General features: G+C 34.6%; 1 protein-coding gene across 1 annotated transcript in view; it reads right to left on the bottom strand.

Moving 5' to 3' along the window:
• The window catches only part of LOC307163661 (uncharacterized protein), a 435,973-nt gene that overhangs the window by 279,288 nt on the left and 137,865 nt on the right, over positions 1-18,820 (bottom strand). The window contains exon 16 of the mRNA XM_079879801.1: positions 18,526-18,699. Coding sequence (XP_079735927.1) covers positions 18,526-18,699 — 174 coding nt within the window. The remainder of the gene's footprint in view (positions 1-18,525; positions 18,700-18,820) is intronic.

The raw sequence follows: 18,820 nt of genomic DNA, 5'->3' as shown, positions 1-18,820 counted from the left end.
TGGCCTTTTTTTACAGCAAGGGTTAACAGTGTAGTTAAGTTGTCTTGACAAATACACTGACAGTGTAATACACTTATGATTTAATGTCAAGTTGTCTACAAAAACATCTCAAACAATGTCATTTGCATAAATAAATGTCATAAGAGCGAAATGACACTTAATGACAGTTGTCATAAACATGCATAAACCCTCCTTTATATTCATGTGTCATGTCAAGATTATGAAGGTGTCATGTCAGCCTAATGCACACCCCTTCAAGTAAAGTGTTACCCAAAAAGTTAATTGTATTTTATAAAAATAAAATAAAAGTAATTTGTCATTCATATATATATATTTTTCAATTTAAAATAACTCTATTCTATTTGAATATATTTTAAAATGCCATTTTAATTATAATTAAATTATAAATAAGTTATGTGATCAAAGCTGAATTTTCAGCATCATTACTCCAGTCTTCACATGATCTTTCAGAAATAATTATAATATGATGATTTACTGCTCAAGAAAAATGTAATATTATTAATTTTCAAAACAGTTGTGTAAATAAAAATTCAGGACTAGCTGATGAATTAAAAGTTCAAATGAACAGCATTTATCTGAAATAGAAATGTTTTTGCAACATTATAAATGTATTTACTATCACTTTTGGTCAATATAATGGATCCTTGCTGAATAAAAGTATGATTTTTTAAATTTATTTCTTATGAATAAGTAAAATTTTAACTGACCCAAAACCTTTGAACATTAATAATAGTGTTACAAAAGCATCAGTGCTGTTCTTTTGAACGTTTGTTTTGTCAAATAATCATGAAAAATTGTTTCCACAAATGTTTTCAACAATGAAAACAATCATAAATGTTTCTTGATCATCAAATAATTTCAGAAGGATCGTGTGACACTGAAGACTGGAGTAATGATGCTGAAAAATCATCTTTGAGCACAGGAATAAATTACATTTTAATATGTAATCAAATAGAAAAGTACATTTCTAAAATATTAAATTGTAAAAATGTCACAATATTACTGGTATTGCTGTATTTTGGATAAAAAAAATAATGCATTGGTGAGAGAAAAAAAAAATCGTACCATTCTAATTATTTTGGCCACCACTGTAGCCTATATAAAGTTGTTCCACCTTATTTGTCTTTACTTTAAAAACAGTTAAACAAATATCCCACCTTCCTTTTATGGCGGAAGTTGCTTTCATCGATCACAACAAATTCCGTTCTCCCTCCCATGAGTTGTCCTGTCTTCCTTTTGAACTTCTTCAAGGCTTTCCTGCAGACTAATCTCAGTTTACTGGTCATTTTAGAAAGGGTGGCAGAGCTTCCAGCAATGCCATCCTGAACCATGTCCACCTGCCGTAAGCGCATTCCTTGACAGAATCTGTCAGCAATAGTGAAATATTTGTGTGAAAGACAAGAAAATGACAGTTAGCCTAATGTTTTATTTGTTATTTAGCATGTAGCCTACTTACACCTACCTATACATAAAAGTCATCCATTTTTGTAAACTCGTTCTGGTCTTGTCAAAAATGGATCCTGATCTGCATGATTTTGTCACTTTTTCATTGTGTGCTCCTCGTTTAGGCCTACATACCCTTAAAATAATAATAATAAAAAAATACAGTAACACTTAGCATTTAGATTTTAATAAGCTAACTTGACAAAAAAGTATATATATTTACCATTTGTATCCATCTTTGCTGAGTGTCTTCCTCAATTTCATATTTCTTTTACATATTCTGCATTTTCTTGTAGAACGCATTAGTTTGTTTTTTTGAAGCCATTTAGTTAACTTTCTGTTTCCTTTTATGTCCTTGTGCTCACAGAGAGATACAATCTTTCTTGAAAGTTCCATTGTTGGACTCTTTGTAACCACGAAGGCGCCTATCCACGTGATTGTCTGGTGAAAATCTGGTTTATGCGTAGGCGTATGACGCATAAACGCCATCTGTCGTAAAATGTAGCCTACATAATTATTGATAAAAAAAAATACATCTTAAAACGGATGAAACATATTATGGAAGAATCATATATTATAAGGAATAATATTAAATAATTTAATTAGTCGTTAATAAGTAAGTAGCCTAATTCAAATTTGACCGGATGCGCTTATACTTACCAACCACAAGAGTGTCTTGTTGAAGCAAAAACATAAAGATGGATTTTATAACTAGTAATAAAAACAAAAAGGGAAAATCAAAAAATATCATTAAAATGTTAAATGATTTGAGAATGAGTGGTGAAAAGCCAGTGATTAATTTTATAACATGTTGGGAAAACGTAACTGAAGGGGAGGAATCATTTTTACGGCAATAGAGTTCGTCTGTAGGGACGGAAATTGCTTTTATAAGACGTTGGATCAACAGCGACCTGATTCGGCAGAAAGTTCAGCAGAAGAATGGCTGACCGTCGAATTCCGCGAAAAAGGATAGCAGCTACCACCAAATCGCCTAGTTGAGGAAGATGATGATACTGCCGGTAATTATGTATTTTACGTTCAATCAGAAACAGTTTATAAGGTTCAATGCATATTATCACACAATTAGCAGCATATGTGTGTAGTAGGCCTATAATTAGCATGTAAAATGCGGATCAATTTACGATAGTGATTAACGAGGCAATTTAAAGTTTATTAGCAAAAGTGGATCAATATTTCATTCAGCAATATAATGCTGAATGCATTATACGTTATTTGAGGTAGGCCTAGTGGTAATGAAATGTAACGTATATGAAATTAAGGAAATTTCCTTAAATTCACCTTAAGGTGGTGTGAATTGCATATTTGATTGTGATCTAACATTTGATCTAAACCACAAAACCAAGCTGCACTATCCTAAACAGTAGTATTTTTTCACGATGCAAGTGGAAATTTTATATTTTGAGTCAAAGGCTTGTTAATATTTTGTTAAAGGTCATTAAAATACTACAATAAAGTGATCTCTTTTATAAAAGCTTTTTGTGTTATTCTTCTAATCTAAACTATTTGTTAATACTTGAGTCATTACTGTATTAACATGATCTTGACATTATAATTAATTATGCATTATCAAACACCTTGGCAATAGCATCGCCAGTATTGTTCTAGTTTACTCAAAAGACTAACATAGATATAAAATAGCTATTTAGATAGATAAAGTGCTAAATTGCAACAGTTTTACAGTGTTTTTTATTTATTTTATACATTCCACCAGGAGCAGTAACAGCACCAACTCAGCAGGTGTCCCAACAAAAAATGAAGGAAGAAAATGCTTTTCTAAGAGAAAAAATTAAATTTCTTGAGGACAAATGCAAGGACATCGAAACTGAGAGAGATTTCCTACATAGCAGTCTGACCAATGGTAAGCTACTCTAAAATAATCTATACCGTAAGTTAACCCTGTTATAAGTTATATTTAATAATGTGTACTACAAGTACTGTTGGCTCTCATGAGAAATTGTTTGATGTTCCTTATTTTTAATTTGCTTTGAATAAATGTGTCTGCTAATAATTGCTACTGTACAGTATATGGTCACAGCACTTTCGCCTCTTGCACATTAGGAATATGTTTTGACATGTCAAGCCACTGGCATGATAGAAATCTTCATCTTATACAAGTGTTTAAAAGGTGATATTAATTAACTTTTTACTTTGAAAAGTTTTCATAGTCTACATTATAACATATCCTGTCATAAAAGGGTACAGTGTACAGTAGCCTATCTGTTCTTCTTGTTGTTTTAAAGAGATAGTCCAATTTTTTTGTAAATAAACTCCCCCAGAGTTAAACATTTTTACCGTTTTCGAATCCATTCAGCCGATCTCCGGGTCTTTAGTAGAATGTCAGTAACCAGACAGTTTATGGTCCCATTGACTTCCATAGTATATATTTTTCCTCAATCAAAATGTCAATGGGACCAGAAACTGTCTGGTTACTGACATTCTACTAAAGACCCGGAGATCAGCTGAATTGATTAGAAAATGGTAAAACTCCACTGTTTAACTCTGGGGAAGTTTTAAAATGAGCCTATTTACAAAAACAGTGAAGTATCCCTTTAAAGTTAGATCTTGTGGTGTTAATTGACAAAGGTAGCAGAATATTTACATTTATCAATGGAAACCAAAGCTGGTAAATGTGGAAGAAATAAAATGTAATCTTAATATGATTTGGTTTGTATCCCTTATCAGCCTTGTCAGCAAAGGAAGACATGATGGCAGCTTCCTCCAAATACAAATTTGATGATGCTGTATCACAGTCTTTCTGTGTGAAGGTCATCTTCCGTACTGGAAGACTGTGATACAGCATCTCATCGTCCTCCTGTGTATCATCAACCTCGTCCTCATCACAATCCTCTTCATCCCCAGCACCCCGTAAATCCAGCAAAAAAAGGGATACATCGAAGAAAAGGAATGCACACAAAAAGCAGAAATTCAGTAGAGGTGTGTATTTTAAATGTCCTTACAGTAATCGTTGTGTACAGTAGAGCTGTATGGTTCAGATTACTCACTGTTCTGGTTTTCATCACAGTTTTAGGGTCATGGTTTTGGTACAGTTCGGTATGTGCAATGTTCAGTAAAACATAGGATAATTGAGGCTTTTTATTCGTTAACTAAATTAATGCGAGATCTGAGTATTTTATTATATATTTAATAGTGAATTGTATGAAATAGTTCTAATAGGGGCGCATTGTAATGCTGAGTAACAATGTGCCCCACCTGTGCAACTGGGAATTAAAATTATTAATTGGGTTTTCTAAACGGCTATTTAAAAGATTGGAGATTTAAATAATAGCATATTTGTCTCATTTTATATAAACAATAAAAACTGAGAAGAAAAAAAGTATTTCAGTAAAAAAAAAAAACATTTTGGCGCTTTATATATATATATATATATATATATATATATATATATATATATATATATATATATATATATGATTTTATATATATATATATATATTCAACAATAGTTGGCTAATGATACTTCTGTGAAATAAACCTATGAACTGTAGCGCCACAAATAGAGAATTCTAAAGCTTCTAGGGATGTGCAAGATTATTCAACTAGTTAATTACACGATACTGCTGCGAGTCGTCTTGGAGTTGTAAATACTAATCGTTTACTTGTTTTTACCCCCGGTTTCACAGAAAAAGCTTAAAGGATTAGTTCACCTCAAAATGAAAATTTCATGATAATTTAGTTATCCAAGATATCCATGTCTTTCTTTCTTCAGTGGAAAAGAAAAAAATAAAATTTTAGAAAATTTAGGTTTTTGAGGAAAACATTTCAGTATTTTTTTACACAGAATTACATCATAATTCATAATTTCCAGCGTGTTGCAGACCACCGCAACATGAAAAATTGTGCTTAAAATATAAATGTTTCTTTTTTTTAGAAAATGACTAATTGTTTTGCTAGATAAGGCCCTTATTTCTCGACTGGGATTGTGTAGAGACTCTGAAGCTGCATTGAGACGGACATTTGAACCTTCTTTGAACATTGGGATAGTTAGTTGTCCATTCTAGGTAGAAAAATACTGAGATGTTTTCCTCAAAATCCTACATTTCTTTTCCACTGAAGAAAAAAAGACATGGATGAGATCAGAGTAACTCTTGAAATTTTTCTGCAAATTGCACTGGCATATCTTAATACATTTGTTTTTTGTTTAAGATATGAAGTTATTTAAGTTGTTTTTGTAATTGTAGTATGGACAAGGAAGAGCTGGTCAGACATGGAGGAGAAAGAAGTGGGTCTTTGGCATGCTGGCCATAAATGGTCAAAGAAGACGACCAATTTTGCGGCTTGTGGAACGGCGCTCCAGAAATCACCTGCTTCCCATCATTAGAAGACATGTTCGCCGAGGGTCAACCATTTTAAGCGACGAGTGGAGATCCTACAGAGCTTTATCGAGTCTTGGTTACACTCACTACTCAGTAAACCACAGCAGATGGTTTGTTGATCCAAACCATGGTGGACACACGCAACATATTGAAAGAGCTTGGTTAACCTACAAAAGCCAAATTTGGCGACTGAGGGGAAACAGGACAGAGCAGCTTCTAAAAGAACATCTGTCTTTTATTGAGTGGACTTACTGGCTGGGACAGAAGCACAGATATGGTCCTCTAGGTCGTCTTCTGAAAGACATTAGAAGGCATTACAGCAATTAATATTGTATGCTAGAAGACAATAAATAGTTTTTTTCCAGTTCAGGCATCACATATGTGACCCTGGACCACAAAACCAGTCACATGGGTCAATTTTCTGAAATTGAGATTCATACATAATCTGGAAGCTGAATAAATAAACTTTCCATTGATGTATGGTTTGTTATGATATGACAATATTTGGCTGAGATACAACTATTTGGAAATCTGGAATCTGAGGGTGCAAAAAAATCTAAACATTGAGAAAATCGTCTTTAAAGTTGTTTATTTATGTTCGCGATTGTTCTGCATTCACTCACAAAAATAAATGTTTTATATATTTATGGTAGGAAATTTACAAAATTTCTTCATGGAACATGATCTTTACTTATTATCCTAATGATTTTTGGCATAAAAGAAAAATCGATAATTTTGACCCATATGGTCCCATATGTGGTTCACAATTATTTGATTAAAAACAACAAAAACAATAAAACAAAGACAAAGTCACTTATATTAAACACTTTTTTTATTTATGTTTTTGTTAACATAAGTTATCTTGCGCCTTTAATTGCCTCCGCTATCGTCCTGTCAATCACCTGTCTCATTCTCGCGGGTCGCGGCTATGATTACAGTTTCAGTAAAAATGTATTTCACCATCATTGGTACCCACCCTCAGCCGATTGGCATTACAGTATTTGCAATCACCATCCCGTGGCAAAACGGAGCGTCTAAAAGAAAAGTTCTGACTGCTGATCTGAACATTGGTCAGTGAGCCTCTCCCGCTCGGCGCTGTCAAGCGCAGCTTCACCACACACAGCTAAATAAAACAGGCTGGTGGCAAACTAATAATTAATATTTCTGATGTAATGATTTCTGTGAAACGTGTAAAGTTGCACAGAAGAAAGCCCAATAGGACCTGCCCTGTACAGTTTAAGAATCTGTAGCCATAGTAGAGGACTATTATTTTGTTGAACAGACCTGACCAGAGCGACAACTGATGACGTCACATGCTCAGATTTGCTTGACCAATCGGCGGAAGGGGGCGTGTCAGGCCGCCCAGATGTGGAAAACGAATTTTGAAGTCATTTATTCGTTTTTTTGCCTGTGAACCAAAAAACGAAAAATCAAGCCGAAATCTCGTTTTTTCGTTTTTTTTAAAAAACGAATAAAGGGGCCGTTTTCTCATTTCTGATTATTAAATTTCAAATTGAACAAAGAACTGCAAAGCGTTACACGGACCCCATATGATGTATTGTTGGCTATTGCCACAAATATACCCGTGCGACTTATGACTGATTTTGTGATCCAGGGTCACATATGTGAAGTTGTTGCATTAAATGGAAATGGTACCAGACGCTTAATAAATAATTATAAAATATATGTTTATAAAAGCTACTTTTTTCATGCCTCATGTTTAAACAAAATTTTCTAGTCATGATTTGTGCAACAAAACACAAGTCATTTCAAGCGTATGAGATATTGTTTGTGAACTTTTAAATACTATACTTTTAGAAAATTTCTTTAGAAGTATGCATTAACACTTGAGTAATTACTAGTTAGTTAACATGATCTTCACTTTAGAATACGGATCCAAATAATTAGTAGTTCCTATAGGGGTATGTAGTAACACTTGAGTAATTACTAGTTAGTTAACATGATCTTCACTTTAGAATACGGATCCAAATAATTAGTAGTTCCTATAGGGGTATGTAGTAACACTGGAGTCATTACTAGTTAGTTAACATGATCTTCACTTTAGAATATGGATCCAAATATATACATACATACATATGAGCAAAGAGACATACATAAAAACAATTTTGAGAGGTAGGTTAAATAATAAAATAACTGGTATTTGGATGGCTGATGACTCTGTTCCAGTACTCACCATGATGAGTCTAGTTATTCAAAGCCAGTCCAGAGGAATGCCGGAAAATCGGCCACAGGGTAAGTGTTCCAGACAAGTGCATTTATAAAAACAATTCTTAAAAATTATTTAGTTTATGAATAGTTCTCTAAACAGCAGTGCATAGGCTAATTATTGACAGCTTTCCCAAATCATAAGTCTGCTACGCTATTACATATTTATAATTAGTGTACAGTATCTAGCAGTAATGTTAATCTAGTGCTAGTAATTTGTCCTGCATTAGTTATTAATTAGTTTTGCATGAATTGTGATTTTTTTTTTTCATTATTTCTCTGGGAAGTATTGAAAAATAGTAGTTATTGATTAGTTATTAGTGAACTACCACTTAAATCTGTAACAAAATTCAGTAGTTCTCTGGGAAGTATTAAAAAATGGTAGTTATTGATTAGTTAATAGTGAACTACCACTTAAATCTGTGTGCTATTACCAGGCTTGGGAGGGTTACTTTAAAAATGTATTCTGTTACAGTTACAAATTACTTCATAAAAAAAGTATTCAGTAACGTAATCCAAGTACTATAATATGAAAGTAATGTAACTGATTACTTTTGGATTACTTCAAGGTCACGTATATAAATAAAGTAAAAAAAAAAAAAAAAACTTTTATTTATTAAGAATTTGGCCTTAACACATTAACACAGGCCTGAATATATATTTATGTAAAGGGCTATACAGACATCTAGTGGCTAATGTATGGTATTACAGATTATTTTCTTTTATTTTTATAACTGAGACTAACTAAAAAATAAAAACACATTTAATTTTTTTTTTACACAATCTACATATTAGTTTATTTTAAAATAGGCCTACATGTTGACTAAAGCCGTGATCTGGGAGGGTTACTTTTTTTTTGCCTGACTGAACTTGTGGCGTTGGCAGTGGGAGTTCCCCTATGTTACCTAGACATCCCGTTACGTGAGAAAAGATTAAGAAAGGACATTTTGGTTACTAAAAAAGCTACCCTCCGAATTTCTACAAAATAGCAGCGGAATTTCCATGAATTAAAAGCGATTTTACCCGCAGGCAGCGTTGTTTAGCAGCAGTAATTCAATCTGCATCTGAGGAGATTGTAGACAGCTGTTATTTGCACATGCACCAGCGCGTGGCACACGTGAGTCATTACTGGCAACAGAACCAGGAACTACTGTATAATCAAGCAGCGCTTAATATGTGTTATTATGCCAAAATAATTATTTATATAGTTTTAAATGAAACCATTGTAATCCTGAAAGTATTCCCCCTTTTTTCAAAATGTAACTATAATCTGATTACTACGTTTTTTGACGTAACTGTAACGGATTACAGTTACTGGATTTTTGTATCCTGATTACATAACGCCGTTACATGTATTCCGTTACTCCCCAACCCTGGCTATTACTTACTAATTCGTTAATCAGAGTTACTTGTTGGTTAACTGTAGTTACTAGATTGTTAATATTGTGTTACTCATTTGTTCCTGTGTAGTTATTCATTAACGAAGGATCCATATTTTAAAGTGTTACCAGAAAGGTTTATGCGAGTAGGCGTAAACACATCCTGAATATTGATGGCTTTTTACACCTGAGAAAGACAAAAACCCACCCATAATGGCCCTATTAGGAGCTATCAGGCCCTGTCATTCTGAGCAACCTTGCACAAAGAATGAGGAGATTTAAAAAATAATGGCTTTTTGATTGTTTGGATTTATTTACAACACAACATAATCCAAAGATAGACAAGAAATGACAAAAAAAGCACATTATTGAAAACAATGATCCAAAAACGGAGACCTTTGTGCCATTCCTAAAAACATTGTACATACCATTCATTTACAAGGTGTTTGATTTTCACTTTACCATGTTCATGTACAGAGACTCATGTGAATGTTGAAATCAGCAGGACTCAGTGGCATCTGGTCCCTGTAAAAAAAAAAAAAAAACACTTGTGAACATACTGATATCAAGAGAAACTATAGGGCTGCACGATTTTGGGAATTGATTTTAGATTTTTCTGGTTAAATTTGCTTTTCAAAATTCACAGAATACACACACACACACACACACACACACAAATGTTTCCAACAATATATAATGAACACCAGGTTTGTTGTGCCTTGTAGGCATAGGCTACGCCCAGTGCTGCATAAAATAATAACAATAACCTATAGCAGCCTATAAATCTTCCAAAAGATTTCAGTCACAACTACGCTAGAGAAAAATATATTGATTATCATATGTTACTTCAAATGTTTCCATTCGTTATGATGATATGAAATGAGATTAGAGTTAAAACATGAAGTCTATTGTTTGGTGCGTTTTGCTTTTCAAATGCACAGTGCGCTCCAAAATATTAAACATTCAAACGCACAGTGCGCTCCAAAATATGAAACATTCAAACGTACAGCACGCTCCAAAATATAATACATTGAAATGCATAGCGCGCTCCAAAATATGAAACATTATGGTTACCATATTATACATATCTGGGCCATTCTACAGAATTGGTGCAAACTGCTGTCCCTCATCCAAAAAACACATTTGAAAAGCATTTAATTATTAAAATCTTAGATGTTTACTAAGATCCTTCAATTATCTATTGAAACCCACAATAATATTTAAGATATCAGTAAGCTTTATATATATAAAATCATAATTTATGGGCTACTTTCAATTAGGAGGTGGCTGTCCCAAACCCTAACCCCTAAATTTCAACTTGTGAAAATGATATTGAAAAAATTTTTGCAAATTTTTCCATTCTTGTTTTAAAAAATATATATATATATATTTTTTTTTTTAAATTGAAGTTAAAAAAAAATATTTATTTTATATTTTATTTTTAAATCATGAAACTTTATCTAAAAAAAAGATGTCCTGCATTTTCATGTCACTACCAAAACAGTGAATGTTGTAGTCCATTGGCTGAGACTGATTTTAACCACACCCCTACATTTTTGATCAGGACATATTCCTGTGTTCCTCTCTCTCATGTGCTATATGGTGAGTAGATTGATCCCATCATTTTGAGGTAAATGTGTTCTAAAGTCTAAAAATCTGTGTGTAACTTTAAGGAATGTCACTACCAAACTCATTTTTTCTACTATTGAGAAAACTTTTTTGGATGTTATTCCATAAAATTTAGTTGTTATATGTGTTCAACTGTTCTGACCAGTGATTGCTAACCATGTGCTGATTAGCATCTTCGAGCTAGGCTCAAAAGTATCTAAAATTGTCACTACCAAAACAGTCACAACCGAAACATTTTCTTGAAGTTTCGGTTGTGACATTGTTTTGGTAGTGACAAAAGGGAACACATAATCCTTTATTTGGAGGAATAAACTACATTTTAGTACAGTTATGCAAATAATTACTACTGTAGTATGTTTTAGTAGTGTTTTAGTATGCAATATTCTGTTAAAATTCTGTAATGTGATGAGGTTACAATTACTTAAGGTTGCAGTCCATGATACTAGCTTAGGTGTAAGGTTGTTGTCAGTAATGTTAATTTCTATGATTAACTTGACAGGGAGAATGACATAAAACACCAACATGCCTAAAAAAATAGAATAGTTCAGTGGTTCTGGAGATTTATCTGAATGACTCATAAACAAAATGTTGAAAATGTGAAAATAAAACAAAGTGGTTCTGAGTCTACAGTGTAAGTTGTTGTTTTTTTGGGAAGAAAAATCTATGAGCATACCTCTTCTCACTTGCACCTCAAGACCCAAAGTATAGAATAGATCTAGGTGTTCTTATAAGATATTTACTGCCAGATGTGTGTCTGCTACATGTACTGACTGCATATGTGCATCATAGTTATTTATTTATATTAACATAAAATGTGGACAGTCTGATTCAGCCATAGCAAACTAAGTATTGTGGTCACTACCAAAACATTACTGTCACTACCAAAAATGTGCAGTCACTACCGTAACATGGGATGTTTTGTCAAAAATAAAGTATATTGAATTATCAACTAAGATGTTATGATAGTGTTTGGTTCAATGCATATTCAAACTAATGAATCCTTAACTTTGAAATCAGTACGATAAACTTTATGCCTTCTACAAAGAAAGATTGGGTTCAAAATACAACAAATCTCATAAATCACACTTAAAATATTATTAAAATTATAATCTTTATTGATTTAACCAGTAAAAATATTTTTTAAAAATAGAAAAAAATATATTTATAAGGTAGATGTAAACAAAATCTTAATAGGTCATTATAAGCCTTCTTAATAAATTATTTAATATTGTGTTTCGGTAGTGACAAATTTGGGGAGAAGGAAAATATTCCAGCATTTTCTGAAAATACAATATGAGAATTAACTGCACAATTACTAGAAAAGCGTACCTTGGATATTATACAATTTGCATACATGCAAAATTTGTGGGAAAAAACAAAAAAAATTCAAGATGTTTCCAACTCTGACTTTGCACCAATTCTGTAGAATGGCCCATCTACGTTTGAGCAGATATCCACAAACACAGTATTTAACAGTAAACATGGGTCTAAATATTATAATATTCACCATATATCTAGCAACAGTTCAACTGCAATGTGAAGTTTATGCAACAATAACATGAAATAATAATTAAGAATTTCTTACCTTACATCTTTCTTGTCTTCAAATCATGTTCTTCTTCTTCTGAGGTAAATCCAATGTAAGCTCATGGCGTGTCTTCCAAACTCAACGAAAAGCAGAGACTTGTGAAGTTTTTTGGTGCTTTGTTTTTGAGATAACGAGCGTGTTCGCGTTCCATGTGGACGATTTGCATGTGAATCTCTTTTGCGTGTGTGGGTGTGGGCGTGGTCAAATTAAAAATAATGAGCAAGGGTTTGAGATACTGGACATCTTGTTGGTTTTATACAAATTACTTAAACAGAGAATATTTGTTTTCAGTTTGAATCCAATCATTTAAAAGTACACACTTAAATGTTTATAAAGATATATGGCTCATAAATGTGTGACAAGTATTCGCTGAGTTTTGTTTCAGTTTATAGACGTGCTCAAGAAAAAAAAGTTCACCGAGACGGAGAGGCAGAAAGCACACCCTATTTTTTTCTTTATTTTACAAAAGCACAATGTTTTGATTTGATTGTAAGTGGACACATACAAAAGTAGACATATCACAGATTCTTTTTTCATATTTCTTTTTTCTGTATGACCATAAATGACGGAGTAATTTAAGTTTATTGTGCTACTATGTGAAGAAAATCCAGCAAAACGCGCCGGCGCGTTTGTCGACCTCACAGGGTTAAATCATTTATTCAACTAAATTTAAAAAATATAACCTTCTGTCACATTTCAGTTTGGGTTTGGACTTTCTTTTTGTATTTTTGATCAGTTTTTGTTGTAATGTGGTTTTCTTTTTTCCATTTAATCTCAGTTATCAGTTTTATTTAAAAGGAAATCTGAGAATTACAGTATTAATAGTACTGTGATATTGTTGCCAGAAGGTTTGTTTTGAACTCTGTAATGTAGGGGTGTCCAAACCTGTTCCTGGAGGGTCACTGTCCTGCAGAGTTGAGCTCCAACCCTAATTAAACAAACCTGAACAAACTAATCAAGCTCTTCAGACTGACTAGAAATGTCCAGATGAATGTGTTGGAGCTGGTTGGATCTAAACTCTGCAGGATGTCGACCTCCAGGATCAGAATTGGACACTCCTGCTGTAATGGATTATAATACACATGTGAGATTTTGAAAGAGTTTCAACTCAAATAAATATTTAATGTCCACAAAATTATTTATTTAGTGAAAAGCCGTGAAATAAGTGTTATGACTGAATATTATCCCTTAAATGATCGTCTTGTTTAAAGGTGGTATCAGTGAGGGGGACAGGGGGAGGGTGTTGTTAGGTTTTTAGCCAGCTTTTTCTTCAGCTCTGACTTCGCATGCAGCCGTGCACGAGCACAAAACCTCACAACACCCTACCCCTGTCGGTGATTGGTTGTGAAGGGTTAAAATTTAAGAATATGTTTTCAGATATGCTTCCTTACATAACATCACAGTGAAGAATACTGATTTTAGCTTTTAAGGTTAGGTTATAATGGTATCAACAGCTCCTAAACCCTGTTTTCTCTATTGTGTTTTAAATGAGTCTTTAATGGCTCTAGCCAGTAGCTCCAAGACGCACCCTTTTGTCTTAAATGGCTCTGGGATGGCCCGTGAAACCAGAGTTTCCTGGCCAGTATCAGCATTTGAATAGGTATGCTGATTAAATTGATACTGGTAAACACGCTGGGGTCTGGGGCAGGTTACCTTAACCTGTATACTCATTTACATGCCATCCCCAAAAGTCCCTCCTCCTAAAATGCCTATAAGATAACATGTAAAGTTATGTTAGATCAGATCATGTTGGAAGTTTCTACAGCCGCGTACAGAGGAGTTCTCAATAAAGAATAACTTCCGTTGAACGCGATCCCAACTGTCTCCTGGTCTCTGCTTTGAAGAAAGAAAAACTTTACAACAGATGGTGCCGTGACCCGGATGGAGAAGAAGGAAACTCAAAGAATTTTAGCTCAAAGAACTGCATCTTGAAACTTCAAGCTCAAAGATCTCAACAAAGCTGACTGAGTTCCAGACTGAATTTTCTGAATCCAGATTGAAAACTTCAAGCTCCAAAAAGATCTCAAAGACTGAATTTTTCCAGACGGAATCTTTCTCTACAAATGAAAGACTCGGTGAGTTTCACTCCATTAAAAGAACCAATGCAGACCAGTACAAATGTTTTCCTCTGCGCCGTTCAGAGAAGAAGTTAACAAACAGCTGTAGAGTTTGGTTAACTAAAGATAAGCCTCTAAAAAAGTTTTTCTTTTAGAGATGAAATTTACCCCCTGTTGTTGGCAGGGAAGATTAACAGTTACATGTTAATATTGTGTGTATGCTCTTGCTAGAGAAGACCTATCTGTAAGCTAGAGAATTAGCTTTAGAATTAGATTTAGCCTCTTGTGCTAATAAGATTGTAACCTCTGTTTGCAAGACAGTAGAGAGAAGTTTTTTTTAGTGTTTGTTTGTGGTAAAAAAAAATTCACAAAATGTTTAGGAAAAGTACTAGACAGATTACACCTTTTTGGACAGATAGTGAATTCAAGTCTTTGTTATCAGAGCACATGGACTCCATCGTGACTAAGCCAGTCAGATTGAATTTAACCAAGAAATTTGGCATTGATCCAGAGAAAGTGTGGTCAATTGAAGATTGCAAGAAAGTGTTGAGTGCATGTATCAGGAAGAAAAATCTGAAAGGCATCATCGGTTGTCACCGAGAATTTAGCTTATCCATTGCACAAGAACAAGCGCAGTGTATTGCTAAGTTGAAAGAACAGATCAAACAATTGCAGACTCACATGTCCTGTCTCAAGACAAAGGTGGGCCATAACAAAGCCTCAACCAAATGTGATTTAGAAGACCAACAGTCAGATGAAAGCTATCCTGATTTACAGTCTTTTGATAGTATAGAGGACAATGTCAATGCAGATGGAAATGCAGTTGAAGTGTGCGTAGCTAGACAAAAGCCTCAGAGAAAAGGTGTTGATATAGTTCCATTTGCAACCCCCATATTGCAGCCACAAGCAATCAAAACATCTTTAGGTCCGAAAGAGATTGAGAGAATTGCTGAAAGTTTGCCATCAGTGCAAAGAAATTTTTCTGAGTTTAGAAGAGCATTGATCAGCAAAATGCGGCTCTATGATATGACTCTAGCTGAAGTCACCCAGCTAATATCACAGATCTTGACTGAGTCAGAATTCAATGATTTTGAAAGTGCTGTAAATAATTCTGAACTGCAACAGGCCAGTAAAGATGAATTGAGAGAGGAAGTTGTTAAAGTGTTAAAAAACATTGTTGGACCGAAAGTGGACTGGTCAAAGCTCACTAATTGTGTACAGAAGAAGGATGAAACTGTTTGTGAGTACACAGAAAGATTTTGCCAGACCGCTGCCGCTTACAGCGGAATTGCCGACACTCTAGAGAAAGTGTTAGGTCATAATGGTCCTCTAGTTCGTGCATGGTCCGATGGTCTTTTGTCAGAACATAGAAATGCATTGCCTTTCTTAGATCTTACATGGTCAAATAGAACCCTGCAAGACAACTTGGACAGTTTAGCTATTTGGGAAAGAGACTTTGATGTCAAGGCAAGAGTAAAAATTGCAGCAGCATCCTTTAAGGTTAACTCAGAGAAGCCAAAAAAACGCAAAAGTCCTAGAGAAGCCAGTTGTTCTTACTGTGGCAAGCACGGACATTTTGGAAAAGAATGTCGAAAAAATAAAAATAACTTAAGACAAGTTAACAATGTTATGCAGCTCTTACTACATTTGTTTGCTACTTTGAAGCAACCCCTCCCCTCGTCACTGGACTCGTGGGTAAGCTTTTTGAGGTGTTAACAATTTGGGCTGTGATTGCTTAATCTCCCCAGTAACTTACAACAAAGATGAAAGACTTATTTTTGTTTAATAGAACAAAAGGAAAGTGACTGTCACAGTCTTTGTTTGGGGGACATTCAGAAAACTCACAGCCTTAAAATGTTATACCACAGAATATTGCAGTTAGACAACCATCCTCTGTTAATGATGTTTATTAGGACTGATGTTTCACTGGAGAATGGAGATGTGCCAATTTTCTCACACACTGTACAGTGTGCACACAACAGGGACAGAATAGGACACGGTTCAGTGAGGGCCCTGGAAAGAACTGACGCAACAGGCGTCAGGGGCCAATCCAGGGTGAAGACAACCTCATAGGCCTTTCCCCATTTAGTCCATCCTTACCTCACTGGTCCATAGGTGTCAAATTAATTAAGAAATAGGGAAAGAATGAAACAACTGCAGCAGACGCTACAACCCTAGTATTTAAACAAATACTGCTACAACCCTAGTGTTTGGACAAATACTGCTCTGTCGTCTTTTGTTTTCTTTCTTCCTCTGTGCAGATAAACACTTGATGGCTGTTCCAAAAATCCATATGCAACGACGTCTCACCTGCATATGAAGCCACAACCTCAAGAAGACAACTACACCCACTGCTGAACGAGCCAATCACAAAAGAAAAAGAAGAAAAAATACACAACGCAGAGAAATACAAAACCTTCAGTCAACCATGGATATGATCAAGACTACAAGCCTGCACCATTATCTGAGTGCTGCACCTGGTTAATATGACTGAAGATAACTTTTCATGGTTCGGAAACCTGTTAGTATCAAGTGTGTCAACCAACAAATGACTCACGTCCAGCACAAGGAAATAACAGTTTTTTTTTCAACCAGAAAAGAATATTACCCGTAAGATTTCACGGACCCTAAGTGCATGTTTGTTTCTGTGTCAACATGCAATTACAGATGAACAACACAGAGCAAGTTATATGTGCCTGTAACTTACACAAGTTACAAGAATGAACATATGCGATGTGCCTGTAACTTACACCAGTTACAGAATTAACTTTATGTGTTTAAATTTGTATTTTGTGAGAGTTTTTTTTAAGAACTCTCAAAGAGGGGACTGAAGGGTTAAAATTTAAGAATATGTTTTCAGATATGCTTCCTTACATAACATCACAGTGAAGAATACTGATTTTAGCTTTTAAGGTTAGGTTATAATGGTATCAACAGCTCCTAAACCCTGTTTTCTCTATTGTGTTTTAAATGAGTCTTTAATGGCTCTAGCCAGTAGCTCCAAGACGCACCCTTTTGTCTTAAATGGCTCTGGGATGGCCCGTGGAACCAGAGTTTCCTGGCCAGTATCAGCATTTGAATAGGTATGCTGATTAAATTGATACTGGTAAACACGCTGGGGTCTGGGGCAGGTTACCTTAACCTGTATACTCATTTACATGCCATCCCCAAAAGTCCCTCCTCCTAAAATGCCTATAAGATAACATGTAAAGTTATGTTAGATCAGATCATGTTGGAAGTTTCTACAGCCGCGTACAGAGGAGTTCTCAATAAAGAATAACTTCCGTTGAACGCGATCCCAACTGTCTCCTGGTCTCTGCTTTGAAGAAAGAAAAACTTTACAACAGTTGGAACACTATTTGTTTTGGTTTTGAGTGTTTGGCTAAACCATTTGTTTTTGTGTGCAGATCTCAGAGCCTAGGCTGCCTACAGAGACGCGTTTTGACGGCATGCTTATGGGGCGGGCAGCTAGCGGATCGTTAGGAAAGATTAGATGAATGTGATAAAAATATTTTTGGGCCTGAAATCACTGATACCACCGTTAAGCTTGTTTGTTCATCTTGGTTCAAATCTGCTTACTATGAACATTTTTACTTTGCAGAGGCCTTGAGTTTCGTGATAAGATATTTAAACTCAAATCAATATTTTGTGTTCAGTTACTTACTTGTGTGGCAAGTAGGTGTATAATAATCAGGATAATATATATTCAAACTGTTCTCATGACAGAATAAACCTGACAGGGTGATCAGGACTGAAACAGAGGAGTCTTGTATAGCCCTAAATGCACAGCTAGCCACGGTTTATAAAAAAGACTTATAAAATCTTACCTGAGTTTCTCCAGTTTACAGTGAGGATCCTTCAGTAGATCAGAAAGCTGCTTGACTCCAAAATCTCTTACTTTATTCAATGACAGATCCAGTTCTCTCAGGTGTGAGGGGTTTGATCTCAGAGCTGAAGTCAGAGCAGCACAACCTTCATCTGTAACACCACAATCACTCAACCTGTAGAGAACAATGACACTCTTCAGTCTCTCAGTCCAGGAAACACTGATATAAATGATAAGATATATATTAATTTTTCCTTTTACAGTATTGCTTAGGTACGAAAGCACATGCTAAACTC

Source organism: Squalius cephalus (genome assembly GCF_949319135.1).
Source record: "Squalius cephalus genome assembly, chromosome: 8".
Lineage (NCBI taxonomy): Eukaryota > Metazoa > Chordata > Actinopteri > Cypriniformes > Leuciscidae > Squalius > Squalius cephalus.
Note: the sequence above shows the minus strand (reverse complement) of the source record. Positions and strands in the feature narration are given on the sequence as shown.